Here is a 22,967-nt window from a genome sequence, read left to right as displayed (position 1 = left end):
TCAGGATGACATCAAGTCTCCAACCCTCGGGCCGTGGACCAGTACCGGTCCTTTGGAGAGTTGTTACCGGGCTGCAGAGGAAAAAAACACCACCTACATTTTTCCATTTGATCTATAATCTGATTCTAAAGGAAGTTTTTTGGGGGGAAAGATTTTGGAGACATTGGAGTCATTCAACAGCAGATGAAGGAAAAACTGTTTTGGGAGTAAAAATAGTAATTTAAAGGTAATGTCTGTAAAGGGCTGAGATGACTCAAAGGCTCAAAGACAGAGTCTGAGGGAAACTTGTGGAGTTAGGATTAGATTATAAAACCCGTGGAGTGATCCCAGCAGGCGAAGACGCTCTCTTGAGTCTGTCCAGTTACTCCAGCACCCAGAGGAATGAGCTCTACCTGATTCAAATGGATGAGGAGGCCTAAATATTAGAGCCTTCTCTCAATATTTTACACTCCTATAACACTTCTTATTGTCTGTCTGTCTTTATGGGAGTCTTGGCCTGAAACCAAAGATGATGTCAAATTGAAAACTAAAGGAAGAAGTTTTTGAATTGACAAAACAAGAGGACCTTTTTAACTTGTGATGAATGTCTCAGTGAGGATCTTTTTTAGGTAATGCAAGTGCCTGTGGGCTGCAGTTCTAATGCACACTCATCTTCTACATTCACTGAGTGAGTATGCACGGTACTCCAGTACACCTAAGGATCTTTATTTCTCATTGTTGACACTTCTACAGACACTATGCCCGTCACCACTGAGTTTTCTACCACTACAGAAACAAGTCGATTGCATAGTATCAATCCTGACATTTTAAAGTCACGACGACAGGAAGTTGTCTTAGAATATGCTACTTTAGCAACCAATAACACAAACTTGAAAGGAAATGTCCTCAAAATAAAATTCACTAAACTTAAAAAGCAGGTGGAGGTGATAGGGTGGTTGTGGGTGGGGCTTCTGAATGGCCATCCGCTCCGCTGTTTTCTTCTTGTGGTTTCCTTTAACGTTTCTCTCTCAGACATGGAGTTCCTGGAGGTTCTCACTGAGGGCCTGAACCGGGTCCTGCTGGTCCGCGGAGGCGGCCGCGAGGTCATCACCATCTACTCCTGAAGGAGAAGCCCCATCCCTCCTCCCCCACGCCGCCCCCCCTGCCCCGGCCTTCCCCCTCCCCTCCTCATTCCAGGGCCGGTTTTCTCTCCATCTTTGTGTTGTGTTCATTTCTGTAGAGATCTCTGTGGCAGCTGAGCTGCAGCCCCACTCAGCTCCTTCCAGACCAATCAAATGCTCCTTACATTTTTCTGTTTCCCCGCTAGCGTGCCATCCCTGGCGTTAAGCGTGTGAGGAGGAGACGCCGAGGTGTGAGCGTGCATGCATGTGTCTGTCTGTGTTCGCTTTAACCTCTGCAGCTTCTTCATCCTCTCTTTCCAAACCCGAGCGTGGAACGGGTTCTGCTCGGAACGAGGGGGAGGCGGCTGAGGGGAACTCAGCCTCTGACTGTCTGTTTTGTGTCCTGGGGGCGACGGGACACCTCGCACAGCTTGTCGTATCAGATGTGAATTTTCTATTCAAAGCAACGGACTCACGGTCAGGACCACCAGCAGGAGGAAGGAGGAGAGTACAGCTGTGAAGTAGGAACTGTGAAATCCACAACAACTGGAACGAGAAGGAGGTGTTATTCTAAGCTGCACATTTCTCTGCAACACTCACAGCTGTGTGTGTCTTTTTAGTCCACTTGTTGTGTTACTGCCATCACACTTTCACCTCACCCCTCAACTTAGTGGCTGTTTATTCTTGTGGCCACTGTCTGTGCCAAAAATAAAGAAAAGAAGAAAGAAAAAAAAGATCACGGCGAGCTTCGTTCGTTAGTTGAGTTCGACTAAACTGTGAAGAGTTTCCTGGCAGAAAGCTGGTGTGGGCAGCAAAGGTGGGGAGACGGTTCGCCGCCTCCTCCCGAACCCCCACCACAGGAGAGCATCACCACCTCCTCCTCCACTCCCATCAGATGATTGACTCTGTAAATAGTGTACAAGCTCCAGCGCGTCGTTTGGTACGAGTGTAGTATTTTTGTGACAAACTTTGGAGAGAGAAAAAAAAAGCTTGTAGTGTGGAGAAAAAGGTTTGTGCGTTTAAAGAGACAGCTCCAAAAAAGCTGTTTTATAAAAGAAAAAAGTATTAGTATTTATTTAAAGTATTTATTTATTGCAAATATTTATTGGGTGGCATCATCTCCTGTCACTATGGCAACCGTCCTTATAACCTTGACAAAGCGCTGCACCTGCACTGCTCGCCGCCGCGCGACAAGTGAAATGTTTGATGATTTCATCAAACCAAGAGGTAAAACGAAACATTAAATGTTATTTTTTCACGTCGAAAAACATAATATGTGTTAAATGACAGACATTCTACATATTAATGAAAGAGTCATTTTAAAATGTTACTGCTTTGCCAAATTTTAGATACGTTACATGTGCCATAAGAGTGTTTTCCAAAGAGGAAATGGTCTCAAAGAATTTAAAGAGAAGAGTTTGAATTTTAAAAAAAATACTAGAAATAGGGAAGGAGGGACGTCCAGCTGTAGCTCTCAAGAATGACCTCTATGCAGTAGGTTCTCCTGTCCTAAAGATTTGAGCCCCCCACCCCGCCACATCCCCATGAATCTCACATGAGCAGAACGACAAAACTTTGAAATCTCGGAAGGAATGTGCAATAGTTGAAATCTGGACCGGCATGATCATGTTATTTATTTTTTTAACACATGTATTTTGTATATGTAGATTTGGCAAGTCATGTGCAATCTCACTCTGACCAAGAGACAGCAGTCACTTTACCTTCATCAGTCGCATTCTTTTCTTGAAGAAGATATTTTTGGTCATTTGCACTCATAGAATAATAATAAATACATTTATATAAATATATATATTAAATATATGTGAAATATAGAGGAGCAAAACAAAGTTAGTTTTTAGAACTATGAAAAAAAGCGTATTTAATGTTTTTAGTGTTGCTTGAATGTCTGATCATATGTTGTGAATGCTGCTAGTATATATAAATATATACATATAGGTTTATTTGTACTGTAAATAGAGGTGAGTGGTTCAACATTCAAGTGAAAAAGGGTACAGATATACATATCAGAGGTGGTTACCAAACATTACCAGGCTGTACTGATCTCTGGACAGGGTTAGCTTTCTGTTAGAAACAAACAAACAAAAACAAGCAAAACAACAAAAAGCTAAATATCTTGATGCAATATTACACCTGAGGGCAACCCCCCAACCTACCCGGCCCCCCACGCTTTTATCTTCAATATTACAATCGTTATTACCACAACTGAAGAGAAGCAACTTTACCAAAGCAGAATTTTGATTTCTGCCGCACGTTTCATTTTTGACGCTGATGTTTTTTCAATTAGAAGCATTTCAGATGCGTTTCAAATAAAAAAAATAAAACTAATTAAGTATAAAATACTACCTTTGACACCGGAAGACTTAACAAGAAGCCACTCCTAGTTCTCAGAGGTTTTGGGGGGGTGTGGATCTTCTTTTCACTCAGTTGTCGCTGAAACAGTGGGGTTTTTGAAGAAGACCGTTATTTTTCTGGGATCGTCTGCATCATCTGAGCCTTTTAGATTTATCCATAAGACAAGATATATGAGGTTTATTGGAAAAAAGTTTATTGGAAATGGATTTATTTATTGAATTTAAATGTTTTATAATTGCTGTTTGCATGGTACTCTGTGGCAATATTTGTTTTTAGTGGTTTCTTATAGTGATGACTTCTATGTTCACGGTGCACCGCAGGAGCAAAAGGCCAGTGGGTCCCAACAAGTTACAAACATTTGGGAACTGCACTCAAATACATGGCCAGACCTCAAAAAACAAGCCTTTTATTTTCATTTTGATTTAGTTTTGGGTAAAAAGTGAGAAAAAAAAGTGTGACTTCACTATATCGTTACTTGTTATATTTCAATCTTGCTGAAGTAGTCTTATGTAACGTAACAGGAGATTTTGAGTTTGCAAATAGATGAGCCTTAGATGGGACATTTCACTTTTGTGTATATAGATATCACTTAAGTCAGAGACACTGTAACCTACTAGTGTTGTCTTTTGTTGTACACTGTTCTATCACTGTGGACGCAGTCTTTGTAAAACCATGTGCAATATTTTTCCCCTCAATGGGTTTCTTTAGTGGGTTGGGTTTTTTGTTGGGCGGAGTAACTGACATCATCATCTTAAACATGGCTGAGAGGATGCTCTGTGACGATCTGCAGCGGTGAAGCTCCACTCTGCACTGGTTCACAGCGCCCTCTGGTGGTGGAAGAATGTATTACTCAGAAATCCCTAAACGTCAGAGACCTGTTTTTTTTTTACATTTTCAATTTGTATTTCTTTTTGTCACGTTTATTTATAAGGGGAAAAAAATGAAACCTTTTTAGTGCTTGTCACTTTTTTCTGTGAGATGAGCCCTCCCAGAACAACCCCTACCCCTAAGATCATCCTACCCCCCGACTCCATGGTCTCCCCCCCATCCCAGCCACAATCCACCCCAGCTCTGTATTTTAAATGTGACTGCAGTATAATTCAGAAAAATGATCAAAGAATATAAAACTTGCGCTTCCAATCCTGGTACTGGCTCTGCTTGGACAAATATAAGATAGTCAACTTAAGAAAAACCAGCATGCCCCCCCACCCCACCCGATCCAATGATCCAGACCAGATCCCTTTGCCTGCACAACTGTAGCATGAGACAAACCAGTCGCTGGTCATTCTTCAAGTCTCCATCCTTAAATGGAATATAAAGGGCTCTGAAACACTTCTGTTACCGGGCTGAAGAGGCTTTTTTCTGTTAAGACATCAACTGAGAACAAAAAAACAGGACGCACCCCAGACACTGAGAGAAGGCGGTCTGCAGGAGACTACCAGTGCAGCAGTCAGGCCTGCAGCAGCTCCTACAATTCACACAGTACAGAAGCCGGAGCGGCTATCCCCCCAGTGCAAGCAGAGCCACATGCCAGTTCTGTTGTGTAACTCAGTGCATGCATGCAACTACCCTGATGAAGGTGTGCTGAAAATATATTGGGTGTTTGGTATTTTGTTTATACTGGTCAGAAACTTTGCTTTCTATTAGTATGTTTTCCTCTTTCCATAGGACTGGCCTGTAGAAGATAAAATGATGATACTTTTTTATGTTATGGTAGATCGGTCAACAAGGTCCTCTTGTGTTGATTATAAGCAGGTAAAATTACCAAAGTACACTTTTGTTTGATGACGAAATGTGTGACAGTAAACTAAAGGCAGAGGTGGATGTTACAGAAAAAAGGTTTTGACCAAATCCTGAAAGTTTGAAACCAGCTTTGATCCCATTCATAGCAGAAAGGAAGGTTAAGGAGGATTTCTTTGGGCAGAGGTCCCTCCAATTGCTTTGGGGGTGTCCATCCCCACAAACAGCTTTTGGACCTGTCTTAACCTACAGCCTCTCAGTAAGTCCGCCTTTAGTTCACTGGGACAGTTGGAAACACTTTGGACGCTTGTAGATGTGACCGACCAGCATCCAAACTGTTCATCCACGACGTCAGACCTCCCTCTTCTTTCAGCGTGGTAGAGCTGTAGTGTTTCTTTCGGTTCTGTGGGAGTGTGTGTGTTTACTTGTTGCACCCGGAACTGCTGGGAGCAGGGGGGTGGTTACGGGCGAGGGTGGGAGGGGCTATGTGTAAATAAATAGTGTGGAGGTGTTTCTTTTCTGTGTCAGTGTAAGTTCAATATTCTAAAATAAAAGAACCTGTATTATTCTCTCTTGTGATTCATAGTACATTTAAAAAAAATGAGGAAAATGTAGTTTTATCTTGCATAACAAATGCTTTTCTCTGGCTTCTGGCGACCCCCATTCCATTTTATAGATTTGTCAGCACAAAATGCAATAAACCAATACCATTTTATTACATCAAACGTGTGTGGAGTTTTTAATTACGGCCCATTTTCACAACAACTAAAGTACAAATAAAACAGGAGGAAACTATAAAAAGCGTCACTGGTTTGAATCTGAAACCAAACTTCATTTGCTCAAAGACTCACTTGTAAAAAGACTGAAAGTTTTCAGCCAAACAACTGAAAATACAATCAAGCAGTCTGAACCCATCGTTCAATTTAAACAACAATATTAATGGGAGGGAAAAAAAAAAAAACACGTTTAAAAAAAAGGGTTACTGATACAGAGCTGGGAAATCCCATCACTCACAGGTGTGGTGTCTATTTCTAGCACTGCGGGGGGCGCACTAACTCCTCCCAGCTCATCAGTAGGGTCGGGAATACATGGACATGGCTGGGACCTGCCCCATGCTCGGAGCTGCTCTCGAGGAGGTTTGCTGAGAGGCTCCAGAGCCCACCAGGTTGTTGAGAGACGGTCCACTCTGAATGAGGGTATCCAGAGCTTTCTGGACACTGGGGTTGTCAAAGTTGATGCCTGAAGTCGCCACAGGGGCCCTCTGAGCTCCGAGTGCTGCAGGCAGGCGGGCCGATGGGACGCTGTAGGCCTGTGATGCTGTGGTGGGGGCCCCGGGCATGGCAGGGCGGGAAGGAATTTGGGAGGAAGAGGGCCCCAGAGAGCTGTAGGAATGAGCTTGCGGGTTGGCAGAGGAAAGGCTCCCGGCGGCTGTCAGGGGCCCGGAGCCGCTGTTGAACAGACTGAGGATTTTGGCCTGCAGCTCCTGCTGATGACTGGGGTTAGCAGACGCGCTGGAGACGGCCGACAGACTGTGGTGGCTGGGCTGCTGGGAGGGAAGAGCGGAGGAAGCCGGGATTCCTGCAGAAGATGCCGGACCGTCGAGGTGAACTCCTGAAGGAGCACCGATGTGGCCTGCAGCAAAACCAGCAGCAGGAAACCGATTTAAAGCTTCACCAAACATGTTTTATTACCACATTTACTCCGGTCACAATCTACCTGCAAGAGGGTCTCCAACACTTCGTACGAGGCGAACCCTTTTGTCCTTTAGATACGCAATGAGAACGTCCAGTTCTTCAGGGGTTAAAAACCTGAAAAACCACAGCAGACGTCAACCACTCAACCTTTGAATGCAGTATTTGTGTTTCTACTGAAGTCATTAGAAACTTGTGGTTTCAAAGTGGCGCCATTAAAGGCAGGGTTAGGACGCCCTCGAGCTGGAGAGGCCCTTGAAAACTCTTGTTCTTTGAAATCATTTAAACGTGTAAATAACATCATTTAACTAGAGAGACACGGCACAGGGGGAGATTGATTGACAAGCTCAACAGCCAATCAGGATCCAGAACTAAAAGAATAGCATTCAAAGTTGCATTAACCCTTGTGCTATCCTATGACCCCCCCCTTACATTGACGTGTTCTCCCTACCATGACAAAGGTGGATAAAGGTGGGAAGATTTCATGTAATCCATGGACACCAGTGAAGATCACAAATCATTGAAGAAAAAAGGTTCAGATCACTGTCTAGTGGGTCTAGATGACCCAACTCCCAATGTTAAAGTGCCTAGGATGGCACAAGGGTTACAAGCGAAGTTGACTGCTTTCATGTTACTGCTTCAGAAATGTTTTCAATGGCCTATATACAGTATATCATGCTTTTTTTAAGCCTTTCAGAGTAAACTATGTACATATACATATGATAATATATTACCTTTGGCACACTAAAGAACAAATTTTAATGAAATATGAGTTATTTTTACTGTTCCTAGGATAGCACAAGGGTTACAAAAATATCTTGGACCCTGAAAGATGATTCACAATAGAACGAGGAAACACTATACAAGTATAAAAGCAGGAAGTGGACCTTAAAGTTAACAGGTTTAAAACTGGGACTAATGTTTATTCAATTTCATTTTTCCTTCCAAAAAGGTTCCACACCAACTATAATCATAATAATAATTGATTTAAGGCTAATTAACGCGCAAATGCTAACATGAGTATTAAAGTCATTTTCACTCTAGACTTCAATTAAATGAGAGCAAAGAGAAGATGAACGGAGAACCGCAGGAAGAAATGAAGCCGTCTGCAGACCCTGAAGGGGCTTTGACGTCTGTTCCACACCAGGTGTGCTGCGTTGAAGCAGGGCCTTCAGGTTTTTAAAGCACGGTTCCGGTGACGGCAGAAGTGGAGCAGTGCAGGAGAGGTGGAGGACTGAACTCAATTCAGAATCAAAATGTCAAAAAGTCATCTTGTCAGCTGTTCTCCACTCTACAACTTATTTTGGGTAGAATTTCTTGGACCAGAAGAACGTTTAATTTTGTGATTGGCGGAGTATAAACCAGCAGGAGCAGATGTTAATCGTGGGATCACTTCAATGAAGCGCGGGACGATTAATGACCAGTTGAGGAAATATTATTCAGTCAGTGTGTGTTCAGCTCCCTGATGGGCTTTCTATCAGCTGTAAAACCTCAAACCAAGACGGGTTATTATTTCCTATTAGAATCAACACTGGGTCAAAACGGAGCTTAATGAAGCTGACGGCCATTTTTCTGAGGGGCACACTAGTGTGGCTCAATCCATCCGGCTGCAGCGTCCTCTTCCAACCTCTTTCTGAGTTGCAGACAGCTGGAGTGACAGCTGACTACAGCTACGCTGATGAAGTGGTGTTTGTGAGAGTGAACATGATACCTGTTTTCAGACAGCAGTGTGATGGCTGTGAGCACAGACACAGGGTGGCTCTCCCTGTCAGGCTCTCTGAGCAGGACGTCATCTGCCATCTTGGCAGCTTTTCTGGCGATCTCCTCTCGCTCTTTTTCCCGGTTTTCAACCTTGTAGGTGTCATAATTGTGGGCCACCAGCATCATGGCATCCTGCATGGGCATATTTCGATGCTCTACGACAACAAGAGCACAGGAGTGTGAGCATGACAAAAGGTCTACTCCGCCCTTTTTGGATTTGACACGTCTCATTTTGTTACCTTGAGGGGTTCCAAACAGGATGTTGACAGTGCAGGAGCGGTGCACCTGGTGCTGCTGGGTAATGATGATGGCGAATGGAGTGCGGGCGCGGCCCACATCCTCTAGTGCTTGAGTGAGAGACACTTCTGTGTTCAGAAAGATCAGATCCACCACCATCCCCAAATCGCGGACCTTCCGCCCAACCGTCTCCGCATACTCCCTACAGTTGTTTTGGAAGCAAAGTAGAAGAGCGCGCACACACACACACACACACACACACACACACACACACACACACACACACACACACAGGAGCAGTATGAAATGAAACCGTTCCATGTTGAGATTGAACCTTTACCTCAGTACATCACGGACAGTGAACTTACTTCTGCGCCTTGTTGACCACAATCACTGAACAGTCAACGGGGCGATCCGTGTCGTAGCGCCGCTGAAGCTCTTCGTAGTACTGCCGGTACAGTTCATTACGCCGACGCTCTTCTGGACGAACACGATCGGTTACTGAATCAGGAGAGGAGGGTCAGCGGAGTCACAGATCATCATCTACTTTTACTAAAAAGACTAAAAGCTGTACTATACGCACCACCTGGATCACGGCGACCATTCCAAGGATCCGCGTAAGGATCCCTGTAGGCGTCGTCCTTTCTCCTGTAGTAGTCCTCCGCAGCACTGCTACTGCGGTAGTATCGGTCGTAGTCCTCCCTGCTGAAATTATGTTTTTAACTTCCATTAAGTTTCAAATCCATTCATAACTCAAAGCCAATGAGCTCAGTGGATGTCAGTCACCTGTAGGCCGGATCCCGTGGATCGGCCCTGAGGTCTTTGTCTCGGCTCTCAGAGCTGCGGTACCGGTAATCCGGGTCACGAGAGTGGCTACTTGGTCTTGGCTCTCTACCGGAGTCCCTGGCATCTCGACTGTCCCGGGGTTCGCGTCCGTCACGTCCGTACACAGGGGAGCGTGATCGAGGCCGAGGATCTTTGCTGTAGGGAGCCCTGAGGGGAATACGATGGATTAGTCCAAGAACAGTAGGAACAGTCTCGTCACGGTACTGCAATATGAAGAGCTTGTGCTTATTGGCAAGAACAAGACTCCATTCATGAAAAAGAAATGTAACAAATAAAGACATGGAAAGAAAAAATATTTGTCCCCATTTCAAACCATTTGCTTGCACTTAAATTTTTTATAGTTTAGGAAATTTTGGCTTTGTCCTTTGGAATAGCCAACCTTTGATCCACACATTCAGCCAGAGAGCAGACTTTGAAGTCTTGTCTGACACATTTTTCGAGAAAGTATTTTATCTAATTCAACCACTCAAAGGGAGCAGAATGCAGGTTTGACCTCAAAGCCAGGAAATAGAATTGCAAACTGTAAAATATGAAATAAGTAACCCCCTTCCCATCTTTCATTGAGGCATTGGAATATTTTACACCATTAAAATCTAGATGCAACCAAATCGGTGTAGGTTGGCATCCATTCTATGCCCATGAACTCAAATGCATCCGAAGCAGGTTTTTTACCGACGCGTGGTCATGTAAGCCTTTGCCGCAAGCGGGAGACGGAGTATGAAGGTCAAAGCTAGCAATCAAAAAGATTTCCGTGTTGACCGCTTGAGGTACGATGGAGTCGCGTTGGTGAAAGATCCATTCCCGTGGTTTGTATCACATGTACGCACTCGGGACGATTGTTTGGAGGGATTTCAGTTATGGACAGGTGCGCGCTGCGCAGAGAATGTTTTTTCGGTTGTTTTTAGTTGAAGAGGTCAAAGAAGAAAATAAGCTGTTTTCTTGTATAATGTAAATGTCTTTGTTATAGCTTCACTACATTAAACGTTTGGGTTTAGGGCAGCTGTTATCCCGGTGAATGTTGAATAAAGAAAACAGCATGGGAATTGATCCGGTCTTTGAAATGAAAGTACAACTCATCGCACCTCTAAGATCTTACGTGTCAAGACAAAGTAAAATATGTAAATGCAAATAAATAGAATTGAATAACACAGTAAATCACCTTTTGAGAAAAACCAAGACAAAATGCAGAAGCTGTGTTTAGAAAATCCAGTGAGCTTCCAGCCTCACACTAACATCTACACAGTAAGGTGAGTAGCTGCAGGACGCCGCCTCTAAAATCCTGAGGTGTCCAAACCAAACTAAGATTGAAAGACATCAACTATGAAGATGTCAGCTGGCTCCTTTCTGTGTTCTTTACATCACTTTAGAAACAAAGAATCAAGCCAATTAAGCTGATGATATAAAGCAGAATAGCAAATAAACGGTAGAGGTTAAAACCCCCTTAAGAAGAAACCAACAGGTGCAAACGCATCTGCAACCATGAAAACTGGAAACTAGTTCAAGTCCAGCAGGTTTCTACTGACCTCTACCTCTTTAGGTACAAAAATGTGATCAGACATTGAGAATAAATGAACAAGAGCAGATTTCTTTTTTTTTTTTAAAGGAGAAAAAAGTCTTAGCAAATTTAATGTTTGTTTGTTTGTTTCTACATAAAAAGCCTACAACCTCTTCACAAATGGTTCAAACAGCTTCTGGAATAAATAAAGTGACCTTGATGTTAGGACCTGGTCAAAGCAAACATGAACTTGAATGATCTGCACGTAAGAGCTTAGATTTGTACCTTCTTCAGACATTTCGCGAGATCGGCCGAGCAGGACAGAAACAGCCTGAAGAACATGTTTCTGACAGAGTCTCAGAATCTTGGAAACAGACACTTTAAACTGCACAGATTTTTCTTTCTTCTTTATTTCAGCACATCAGGAAATCCTACTTAGAAGTATTTCATCAAGCGCTTTATGAAATGTTCTTAGCTAATGACACATCCGCTCCTTTTTGCTCGTCTTGACTGGTGGAAAGAAGTGGTCAGGAAAAGGTCAAATACGCTTTTTACCGACACGTAGAGACGATGGTAGTTCTTCACACCCTTTTCGCGTTACTTTACCTTCGTGGTGGGCTCTGCTGGGATAGAGGTTTAGCTTGCCGTCGCTCCACTGCCATATTTACATCTGAAAATAAATCAATCCAAACGTTGAACATTACAGTGACAGGTAGATCAGCCAAAGCTGCTCACGCAAAATGAGTGGCCGCTCCACAACTTCACGATCCAAAAGAAATAAAGTGCCAGGCTCAAAGTGAGATCATCCAAACTGGGCGAGGAACAAAATGCAGCCGACTCAGCTGTCTGCCGGGTAAAGCGAGTTAGCAAGAAGAAGTGCCGTTTCTCTTTTCTCTTGAAATTTTGCAGGTAATTAGCAGCGCGATGGAGAAACGTTTAGAAAAATTGTGGAAAACAAAATGGAAAAATTGGAAATCACAGATGTACAGTCTTAAGACACGTCAAATCTTCCGAAAACAATTTTTGCAAATAAAATAGGACACCGTTACATTTTGAAGAGAGCAATACTACTTGTTTATTTGCAATGTAAACTTGTGTAGCAGCTTAAATAACAAATTGAAATCAAGTCAAAGATTCACATTTTCTTTCAAGCAGAATATTAGCTAAAGAACAACAGCTCCAAATATATGTTAAGTATTTGAGACAAAATACTGCCCCCCTCCCTTTTTTTTCCATTAAATAACCCAATAAGACCAAATGCAGCCCAAGTTTGCTACAACCCTCCAGAAAGCTGGATACTTTCTGGAAAACCTTTCATACTTGATAGAACTTTCCTCTGTGGTTTTTGAAAGGAAAACTTTGGTTAACCTTATAAGAAACTTTGATCAAATATGTAAACTATAGTGCACATTGACTATTGTAGAACCAGTTATGGTGTTCCAGAGAAACCAGGAACACTGGTGTAATGGTGTCAGCATAGAGCCGGGGGATACTATTGGGTCTCTAATGCAAGCCACTCTGTGAAACAATCATATTCACTGAAAAAAAAATTATACTTGCAAGTTCAATGTAATATGCAATGTTACATATTTGCTTGTGTCAGATATGCCAGGATTTTATAATATATTATATCCAACTTAATAATCAAACAGTTCCCTAAAAAAGCATAAGGAAATTACTTAAGTAAAGTCAGTTATTTAAAAAAAAAAAATTTGTAATCCAGGTTTTTATTTACTGTTCTGCAATCTGATCCGTCACGTCTGAATCCATTCCACTTTAACTGACATGAGACCACTCGTGGAATCTCTGCTGAAGGTCAATCTTTTGAATTTTGAATTTAAACCTTTGTTTTTCCTTGCAAACTACTCATTCTGTGCATCTGTGGCTGTGTGTTCTTTCACTGAAGGGACGTGGTTCTGACGTCTACAAGGAAGGTAAGCTTCAGGATTTGTTTCTGTACTTGGAGTTTTTTACCTTTTGTCAAACAGAAGCATCATTTCTGGATTTTGGTAATCAGTAGATGTAGTAAAAATATGAAAGTTCAGTAAAATAGAAGTAGGTGAGGTAAATAATCAAAGGTGGATGTCTAGAGGCATTTTCAAACAAAACTGTTTTCAGTTTTACACAAAAAGAGAATCGCAACCAACTTTTATTCGTTTTTTTCCCCCATTCGGTGCCTTGCTTCAAACCTCTACCTTACATTCCCAAATTTGATGCAAATCAAATGTAAATGTGTAAACCAATGTTGTAGTTCCTCAAATGACCACTGGAGGCTGGTGTCAGTAGGGAGGAAATGTCCATCGACTGCTGTCCTAAAAAGTTCAATTTTACAAAGGCTTCTGCCAAAATCTTTGATGTATATTTCCTATTCATAACATTAGAGGGAACCTTTTTAAGTCTTTTGTTTGGATCTTATTACAGCTCAAATTGACATTAAAAGGGAGTGGTTTTGATTGGCACATGGATGGACTCAAAGCTTTGTCCTGCCCGATGGGCAGTTTCTCACACAAGGTTGAGGTGGGCGGAGTCATTCAACGGGCGAATTTGAAGGTCAACGGCGCAATGATGTTCACTTAGTTAAAAGGCTTTTTGGTAAAGACTTGAAGCTACAGCCGAGCTTCATTTACTGTGTAAACAGTAAAAAGAGACAGTTGTGGGTCTAAAATCATCACAGCTGTAGAAGCAAAGGACAACTACATCTGTGTGATCTATTGGCCAAAAACATTTGGGTCACAAATATTTAGAATTCGATTTTTTACATTATCTGCTGGTACAAACAATGTATAGATATTATCATGCATCTCTTCTAATGTTGTAATAAACTTGCAATTCTCGGGAAGCCAAATTTTTCCTAATCTTCTTAAACATGTCTACAGGCATTGCATTCGGTCTTAGCGGGTTACTCTTATCACAAAGAACTAAATATGGAGAGGATTTCATAAAAACTGCATGTTTAACATCAAAAGCCATCCATCAAGAACAATTCACATGCAGCCAAAAAAAAGAAGTTTCAAATCAGTTTAATAAAAAATGCTTTCATTTTAAGTTGGTTTTGTGGTTCCCCCAGCAGGACAAATGAATCCTCCTGGGCTGTAAAAATGACACTTTCTACAGGTGAAGCTTACCTATTTTGTAACCTTTATATAGTCGGCCTTTTTGAGCCGCTCTTGCAGCTTCAGCTTCCTCAACACGCTCAAACTGAACAAATCCATACCCGCGAAACAAGGATACGCCTGGAAGAGGAATATTTTAGGTGGCAGAAACCATTCTGAAGAACATTTTGATGCCTGTTTCTAACATTTCTATATTCTATAACTTTGTATTGGTAGTTCCACACAATGTTGCAACTGCTGAAGCATGCAAGGTCATCCTCCCTGCGATATACGGTCAAGAGTTTAAATTGCCGACGTATTGTTTATGTGTACTAACCGATTATCTTGCCATATGGGCTGAACAGGTCTTCCAAATCCTTTTTTTCCATGTCAGAAGTTGGCAAATTCCCAACAAAAATCCTTCTTTCCAAATCTCGAGGATCGTTACTGCTGCAGGTGCGTGAAAATCGCCCCGGCGACGGGCTGCGGCTTCTTCTGTGAGACATGACTAGATCCCAACGTTAGCGATTTCTTTCTTCGTGTCCCTCAAATGCTTGAAAAGGGTTGAGTGGTTTGGAAATAAATGTCTTTAAAGCGTCCACGGTCCTGTAACATGTCAGTGAGTTAGGAGAGAATCAAATTCTTTTAAGGATAAGGAGTTTAGAGGAGGGAAACGTGCAAAAAATAAACAAAACAAATTCTGTTAAGATGCAAGTTCTTTGTGGGTTTTGTTTTTTAAGTTTGCACCACAAATATGGTGTGACTAAAGTGAGTTCAAGTTTTTTTTTAAACAATGTGTTCCAATTTATACAACAAAATGACAATATCATTTTAGTAAATTGCTCATTTTTTCACAAAACACTTCAAAAACTCTTTGGTGAAAGAAGAATTGTATCTTAGAAAAAAAAAGAAATTCACTAGATATATGAAGAAGATCAGGAAAAACAGATTCAGAACACATTTAGGATTTTATTTTTTATTTCCCTTTTGATGTTTTTAGTTGAACAGAAATGTATTTTATTTCAGATATAAAGTTTTATGAACCAAGCGACAGGTAAAGAAAAGTTACTGGAAGAAAAGGGAGAATATCAAAGTGGAAAATATAACTGAAAGCTTTCATGAAAAGGTTCGAATATAAAAAAAGAGAAGATTCATGTCTCTGCTTTGCGAATGCATCTTAAAAAAATCCTACAATATTGCATTAAAAAATGCAAACCTCTTAAACCCACACTTGAGCAAGCAAATAGCACAGGTAGGCAGTAAAATAAATATCATATGGATTTGAGAATATTGGAGTTACTTGTTGGTGCACACTATAGATTGCACACCTCGGAAATTTTATTTCTTTTGTTTATTCCCCATTTTCCAGTCCAGCAGCGAAGCAAATAGACTCCTTGTTTAAAATCGACAGATTTTGTAGAAACCCCTTTTGCATATTTAGAACTAAAGTTTATTTTGTTAATTAATCAGCTTTTTTTTGGCAGATAAGTTACACAATCTGTCCTTTAAGTTGGACAGAAAGAAAAAAAAAAGAACGATTACAGTGAATGGAATTTGTCCGCACCAACATGTGGAAATGTATAAATATCAAATCAGAAACAAGATTAAAACTCAGGATAAAGTTTAGTGTTAATTATTAAATACATGCCGCCATTCAAAATTGTTATGAAGAATACCAAACTTACAAATATATACCAAATATACAGTAAAAATAAATAAATAAATAAAACGTTGTTGTTGTTTTTTTAATGTCAAGCTTTTTAAATGATTTATATAGTTTATGTGTATTCTTGGAAGTAGTCCTTTACTTACCTTAAGTTGAGCCTGTTTGTTCCGGATTGAAAGTCTTTCTGTTCTCAACACCCAAACGTCTGAAACCCAAAAAAACATTAACAGTAAGTTGTAAAAATGTTGTGATTAAGCATTTAGAAAATGTTTTGGTCTGAAATGACATTTTAAATTAAAGTTAAAGCCTTGCTTTAACATGCATGATATTTCATATTTTATACTCAGGTAAAATGCTAAAATTACCTTTACTTTTTTTTTTTAGTCCATTACTAACAAAACTTCGTCAAAACAAAAAAAAGATTAACCCAAAACAGGTGAAACCATAAAATGAAGGAGAAATTGGACGTGTGCAAGAAAAAGGGGGAAAAAAAAAATCAATAATATAAAAATTGCTATAACTTGGCTATACCATAAAGCAAAAGAGAAAATATCAATTAACACAAGTTAATCTTAGAATTCTTTGTTAATGACCATCTTCTATGAAACGGCGGTTCATGAAGTTATTATTCTAGTTAAGTCGTAATAGGCAAAGCCATGATTTATTTGCATTCATAAGTAAAGAAATACAATTTCCCCGCGTCTAAACAGTATATTATATTGTTATATTCTTTCAATCAGTTAGTGTACGTGTGGTTAATCTAATTATTGAGGTGACGTAACCTAAAACATATCAATAAAGGTTTGTCACATACAAGTGAACTCTCTCTTGCGGTGATGTTAGCTTACTCCGTCCTAGGTAGGTGATTGCTTTCAATATGGACTCCGTGCTTTTCTGCTATGGCATGGTTCAAGCAACGGAGTGTGGTTAACAAGAACCAAACAAAATAAATACTCGGGTTTCAAAAAAAAAATCTAAAAAAGATCTTCGCCTTTAACAATATTATAAAGCTGGCTCGTTTTTGATAGTATTGTCGCTAATCTCATTCGTTGACTCAACGTTTGAGCTAGGCTAGCTTGACTGTTAGCTACTACGAATTGGCGTCATCAAAGGTTTAAGACTAAATAATTTAGCTACAATTTATTTACAAGCTGTAGGTGAAACATGTATTGCAAATCTGCATATAAAGAAGCACGCGTGTATTTACCTTCAACTTCAATTGTATTTCCCTTTTGTCTGAGGCCACAGACAAGCGCGGAGCTCCGTGCTAGCTTGCAACCTTTGACGATGAATGCGCATTGCGCATGCGCCCCCGTATCTTTTCACTCTGTCTTTGAAACAGAAAGCTGTAATGCAGGAATCTGCTTTCTTTTCCAAAGAACCATTCAGGAGTGTTTCTAAACTGGAACTGCAAAGCCTTGCTTCCCCCTTTAGTAAAACATTGCTTTGTATATGACATTGTTACTATAATGATATCAATATTATGATATCAATAAACTTATTGTATATTTATTTGTTTGTTTTTGTGCAGGGAAAAAACATTGAAATATAAAGGGGGGGAAAAGAATTTCCCCATAAATGTATTACGTAAAAACAAATGTTAGCACCTTTTGGAGTTGGTCAATAACTAAAAAACATTGCGACGCAAGAAGATTAGATTTATAGCAAAACATTTGCTTAGTATTAGAAAGGGTACACTGTGCGAGAATGGTGGAGCGCACAGAGTCTCTTAAATTAGTCTGCAACAATCTAAAAAATGTCTGTCATCAATACATAGATCTAACTGAAATTAAATCAAAATTTGATTTCAAATGTCAAATGTTCTTCAACCAGATAATCACAGTCGAAGGTTGCCGAACAGACCCTTTCGCAGTATTCAAGCATAAAAAAGGAAAATCTCCCATTTTTAAGAACTGGATTTAAGGTTAGAAGTCTAAAATTGAAATTAGCTTCTTTTTCAAATTCTGATACATGAATTTAACGTTTTTCTTTTAAACTACATTAGGGTCGAAAACATTTTTAAAAACCAGATGAGTTGCCATGTTGGGAAATGATGTTGTCTGTTTCCGCTTACTGTTATAAAATGGGCCTATTTCCCCCGTTGGTCTAAGAGAAACGTTTTTTTACGTAATGAAATTTAAACCATTTTAGAAATTAGTAGGATGATCTAAAATGTAAGAAATTTTTTTACAACCACCCTGTAACTTTATGGCTGTAAACCGCAGGAACTATTTGTGTGCACAAGTCGCTGGCTTTCCGTCATTTTCTAAACTTCCGCAAAGGATGCTGTGAGTTTGAGGGGGATAAATCATACCTGGCAACCTGCGTTCACAGTCGCTTTCTTTAGGCTTCATCCAGATACATATATATAAAAGGGTTCATCGACTTAAGATGGCAGATTTCGAAGAGCTCGGCGAAGAGGAGAAGGTATTATTCAAACAAACACATACAGAAACATGTATGGTTGTATAAAGGACTTGTTTGTAACAACGGGACCGGGCAGAGTCTGTAAAACCCGAATTAACAAGGAAGAGCATAAGTGCTGGTAGAGCCGAGCTAGCTTAAAAAACCAAGACTACAGCTTTAGTGGAACGTTGCTTGCTAGTCCTTGCAGTTTGAATTGATCTGTGTTATAATATCAAGTCGCTTTGTCATTTATTACATGACTTAGATTTGTGTGAGGACTGGATATGCACGAAGTTTAAGTACGTAAAAAGAATTAATAAAGCGAGCTTCGCTAAAGCTAAATGAGGGGAAGTAGGGCTACTTCCTACATAGTTGGGGATAATGACAGCATCGGAGCAAACCACCATCCACACCCAGTTTACGTTTCGCTTATTTTACACTGGCTTTCTTAACAGAAAGAGTTACGTAAAGTCGTACCAAAATAATTTTTTTTTATTGTAGTTGTTTCAAAAAGCAAGTTTTGCGTCCAAAACGCTGCAGATGATCAGGGTGACTTGGCCTTTTGGTGGCTGATTTGACTGCCTGCATCAGGCCGCCACACCACGACTGTGCAACTGCTTGCACCATCATAAACATAGTTGCTAATTTAAGGTTTAAAGTTGAAAACCAAGTCTTTTGGAAATGGTAATGTTTTGTTTTTTCTTACATATTCTTGTGGCATTTTTCTCATGATGGAGGAAATATAAAGAACAGTTCAATTAAATCTGTGTTTTAGAGTATTTAGTTATTGAAATCATTGTGAATCAGGTGCAGATGGGGGGGGGGGGGGTGCAGTTTGAAAAAGCTTGTAGCTGTGACGTATGCGGTAGAATCGGTGGTCCACAAGCTTCCTGCTCCGCCCCATATCTTTCCACCTGCAGGCAAATGGATCCATGCACGTCTTCGTCTTCCTCGTCTAGGACCACATTTGGTCTCAAAGCTGTACAGCTGCAAAGCTCCAGCATTGCTCACCATTTTTGTTGCACCACTAATGTTAGGTTGGGGCTGTAAGCTAGCAAGAGAGAGTGTAAACAGATAAATAATAGGAAGTCGTACCAACAGTCCTGTCCACAACTCTGAGGTGAATTTGTAATGAACTCCTGCTGCTCTGCAGAAACTATGTCCTCGTGTGTTTTGTTTTTTAATTTGGCAAAAAAATGGCATCATCCTAATTAAAAGACCACTGGGAATGATTTTAAAATGGATCAAAAGGTGATCGGAGTGGGACTTTAATGTCTGTTTCAATAACTTGCAGGTCCGAATTGCAGCAAATTTTGTGATGCATGCTCCTCCAGGGGAGTTCAATGAAGTCTTTAATGGTAAGTGTTTATACATTTACTGTATGTTTTCATTCAAATGTGTTTAATTTTTTCTGCTTTTATTTCTGGAGTGCTGTATTGAACAAAGATGCTTATTATATGCGAATATTTGTCAGATGTGCGAATACTGCTCAACAATGATAGTCTTCTCAGGGAGGGGGCAGCGCAGTAAGTCTTTTCTTTTTTTCACCAATTGTTAAATAAAAAGAATCTAGGTTTTTATTATTATTATTGTGAATACTTTTACAAAAAGATACATGTATCATCTTCTTTCATGCAGTGCCTTTGCTCAGTACAATATGGATCAGTTCACCGGTGCAAAAATCAATGGATATGAAGATCCGGTAAACATCTGTTTATATTAACAATGTTTTCATTGATCTTTTATCCATTGATTTTTAACATACTTTTTTTCCCCTTGTAGGTTCTTATAACCGAACATGGCGACTTAGGAAACGGGCGCTTTTTTGATCCACACAACAAGATCTCATTCAAGTTCGACCACCTGAGAAAGGAGGCGAGTGACCCCCAGCCTCACGAGGGCGAGCCTGCCCTCAGGTCTTGGAGAGATGCCTGTGATTCAGCTCTCCGGGCCTATGTCAAGGATCACTACACCAGTGGAGTCTGCACAGTGAGAGCACTTTGCAAATCTACAACGTAGCTGACAAGCTCAGCAGTACACAAGAAAGGTCACCCAATCGTCCTGTTTTATCTGCTTCAGGTTTATGCAAAGACCATCGATGGTCAGAAGACCATTATCGTTTGTATTGAAGGCCATCAGTTTGAGCCCAAGAACTTCTGGTAAGTGAGGATTTTTATTTATTTTTTACTCACTTCCTACTTCAGTTCAGACTTTAGAAAATGATTGTTTCATTGTTGTTACCAGTGTTACCTTAAAGCTTTTAAAAATAAACATTTTACATATTGTGCTTACAGGAATGGTCGCTACAGGTCTGAATGGAAGTTCAGTATCTCCCAGTCTACAGCACACGTGACTGGAGTCCTAAAAGTTCAGGTATTTTGATGTGGATACCATGAAGACTTTGACATAAAAGTTGTTTTATTGTGTTGCTGGGCCCTCATGTATTTCTTTTATTTTAGGTGCATTATTATGAAGATGGGAATGTGCAGCTGGTCAGCCATAAAGATGTACAGGAATCACTGACTGTCACTGTAAGGCCTTGAGTGTTCATTCTATTAATAATATTTCTTTCTTTTTTTGTGCTTTATAAGTATTTGCTTAATAATCGCATATTTATTTGGACAGAGCGAAAGCCAAACTGCAAAGGAGTTGGTGAACCTCATTAAGGCTGCAGAAAATGAATATCAGGTAAGCCAAAGTTCTTTTCTTCAAAAAGGAATAGAGCAGGGTGAGAGGATTGATAGTTTCCTAACTGTGCTACCATTGAATCATTTTGAAAACTCATGTAAACCCAGAAATATTGATTCTCTCTTGAAGTTGAGAAGGTAACGCTCATAATTGTAGTTGTAACTTTTTTGCTGTAACATCAATTACCAAAAACTGATGTCTGAACTTGTCTGTGCAATGTATGTATTTCTATGTAGAGAACAAAATGAAACTCTGCTACAATGTTGTTTTTTATTTGTCCTCATTTCTTTCAATGTCAACAAATAGTCATGAATATGGGTAAAAACTCACATTTAAGCAATCACCTGTCAATAAGGATGTGTTTTTCTGTGAGCTTGAACAATTTTGGACATGTTCTTCTTCTTTCAGATGGCCATCACGGAGAACTATCAGACCATGTCAGACACCACATTCAAAGCCTTGCGTAGACAGCTTCCAGTCACCCGCACTAAGATTGACTGGAACAAGATCCTTAGCTACAAGATTGGCAAGGAGATGCAAAATGCCTAGAAGGAAAAGCCTGTCAGGGTTTGCCCCAATGGTTAGAGAGAAGCTGATGTAGCCTAATGTACTGTATATATCTTTCCAGAGGGTTCCAGGTTCTTGATAGCATGGAGTTGGGATGCCTTCATTTAAATTGGAAGTGTTACTGATGCTCATCTGTGAACCTTATTTTTCTACAAATTCTGCCTTTGGTGACACTGTGAAAGTTTGGCGGGCCTCTATCATTCCGATTCTCACATAAACAGAAATATATGCACGTCCTCCACTCCTTCAGTGCTTCAAAAGGACACAAGTGAATCCTGACTTTTTTTCTGTTTTTAACTAGTTACTCTGCTATTATTTCCTTAACAACATACGTCATTCCTTGAGTGCTTCCAGTTTTTCTTTGGGTTATTTGTAATAAAAAGTGGGAAATTTGTGTAAAGACTTGACTAAAACTGTTATCTGACTTGAGACACTCACTTGCATCAAGACAGTCAAATTATGAATATTTGTCCCTGCATTCCTGTAGTTATGAGGTAAAAACCAGCAGGTATGCCAAAGCATAAATGGTTTTATTTTCCCTTTTGGGGTGTTGATTTTTTTTTCTCTATCCTCAACTGATCAAGTATGTTGTCCTTTTGCCAGGTGTCTGCCTTCAGCCTGTACTATATTTTTTATACAAACTGTTAGTACATTTATTATTCATGAAATAAAAATACTGCACAAAAAAGAAATGTAAAATTTATGATGTTTTGAAGTGCCTTTATGATCATTTCTGTTTTTTCTTTTGTTTTAATATCAAATCTACATAAATACTGAGGTGTGAGTTTACAATTACATAAGTTGGTTCTATTAATAAAAAAGAAAAGAATAGATAACTATTCTTGCCAAAGCTAAGAAATATTTATGAATTAAGATGAGAAATAAAGTTTCTAATGTTTATGGTTTGAAATTAAAACATTTGAAAAATAAATATTTTGAATGGTTAGGCGTAATTATAACCGGACTGCACTCGTGGTAGAATTTTTTCCAAAGTTTAAAATAACATCTGAATAATAGTTCACTAAACACTAAATTATATTATCCATCCCCAAAGACTACTTTTATTTTAAAATTCCAACTAAGCTATGGTGAACTACGGAAGACGACAAAGGACATATCAGCTGTGTTTATTCATATTCTTTCTGTTCTTTTTCTTGAATTTACTACCTAATTCCTTGTTTACACAAACACGCGGCTATCATTTTATTCTATTATTAACTCAAGAAACGGTTGTCCTCTCGTAATAACAAGTAACTAAGTTGTCATCACAAAACAATCTGAAGATATAACAGCAAACGTGTCCGT

The 22,967-nt window shown here is 39.9% G+C and overlaps 3 protein-coding genes across 27 annotated transcripts in view; 2 read left to right on the top strand and 1 right to left on the bottom strand.

Annotated features, from left to right (window-relative positions):
- slc12a5a (solute carrier family 12 member 5a) overlaps positions 1–4,582 on the top strand; it is a 146,796-nt gene extending 142,214 nt beyond the window's left edge. For all 4 annotated transcript variants that reach the window (XM_078947197.1, XM_023954949.2, XM_078947198.1 and 1 more), the window contains one exon: positions 1,012–4,582. In XM_078947197.1, the coding sequence (XP_078803323.1) occupies positions 1,012–1,103 (92 nt within the window). In that variant the 3' untranslated portion in view covers positions 1,104–4,582. The remainder of the gene's footprint in view (positions 1–1,011) is intronic.
- A 1,341-nt stretch (positions 4,583–5,923) lies between these two features.
- ncoa5 (nuclear receptor coactivator 5) lies at positions 5,924–17,350 on the bottom strand. 21 transcript variants are annotated; one of them, XM_078947201.1, is made up of 12 exons: positions 17,209–17,350; positions 16,148–16,206; positions 14,673–14,941; positions 14,369–14,476; positions 11,850–11,913; positions 9,689–9,895; positions 9,486–9,607; positions 9,271–9,403; positions 8,905–9,107; positions 8,616–8,820; positions 6,930–7,021; positions 5,924–6,845 (listed from the first exon to the last, which is right to left on the bottom strand). In XM_078947201.1, exons 3-12 carry the CDS (start codon positions 14,839–14,841, stop codon positions 6,283–6,285), a joined length of 1,866 nt encoding a protein of 621 aa, XP_078803327.1. In that variant the 5' UTR covers positions 14,842–14,941; positions 16,148–16,206; positions 17,209–17,350; the 3' UTR covers positions 5,924–6,282. The 21 variants fall into 21 exon arrangements, with proteins under 21 accessions (XP_078803327.1, XP_078803328.1, XP_078803329.1 ...); XM_078947202.1 differs by having other exon boundaries at positions 8,905–9,104; XM_078947203.1 differs by having other exon boundaries at positions 9,489–9,607.
- Positions 16,807–22,361, top strand: LOC144992169 (F-actin-capping protein subunit alpha-1-like). Of its 2 annotated transcripts, none has more exons than XM_078947230.1 (10): positions 16,807–16,859; positions 19,702–19,765; positions 19,882–19,933; positions 20,046–20,109; positions 20,190–20,396; positions 20,487–20,566; positions 20,702–20,780; positions 20,867–20,938; positions 21,033–21,095; positions 21,504–22,361. In XM_078947230.1, exons 2-10 carry the CDS (start codon positions 19,726–19,728, stop codon positions 21,642–21,644), a joined length of 798 nt encoding a protein of 265 aa, XP_078803356.1. In that variant the 5' UTR covers positions 16,807–16,859; positions 19,702–19,725; the 3' UTR covers positions 21,645–22,361. The 2 variants fall into 2 exon arrangements, with proteins under 2 accessions (XP_078803356.1, XP_078803355.1); XM_078947229.1 differs by lacking the exon at positions 16,807–16,859 and adding an exon at positions 18,274–18,428.
- The last annotated feature ends 606 nt before the right edge of the window (positions 22,362–22,967 follow it).

Source organism: Oryzias latipes, chromosome 5, assembly GCF_053564925.1.
Source record: "Oryzias latipes strain Hd-rR chromosome 5, Olatipes_Hd-rR_3.1".
Classification (NCBI taxonomy): domain Eukaryota; kingdom Metazoa; phylum Chordata; class Actinopteri; order Beloniformes; family Adrianichthyidae; genus Oryzias; species Oryzias latipes.
The sequence above is the reverse complement of the archived record's forward strand: the minus strand, read 5'-3'. Positions and strand labels throughout refer to the sequence as shown.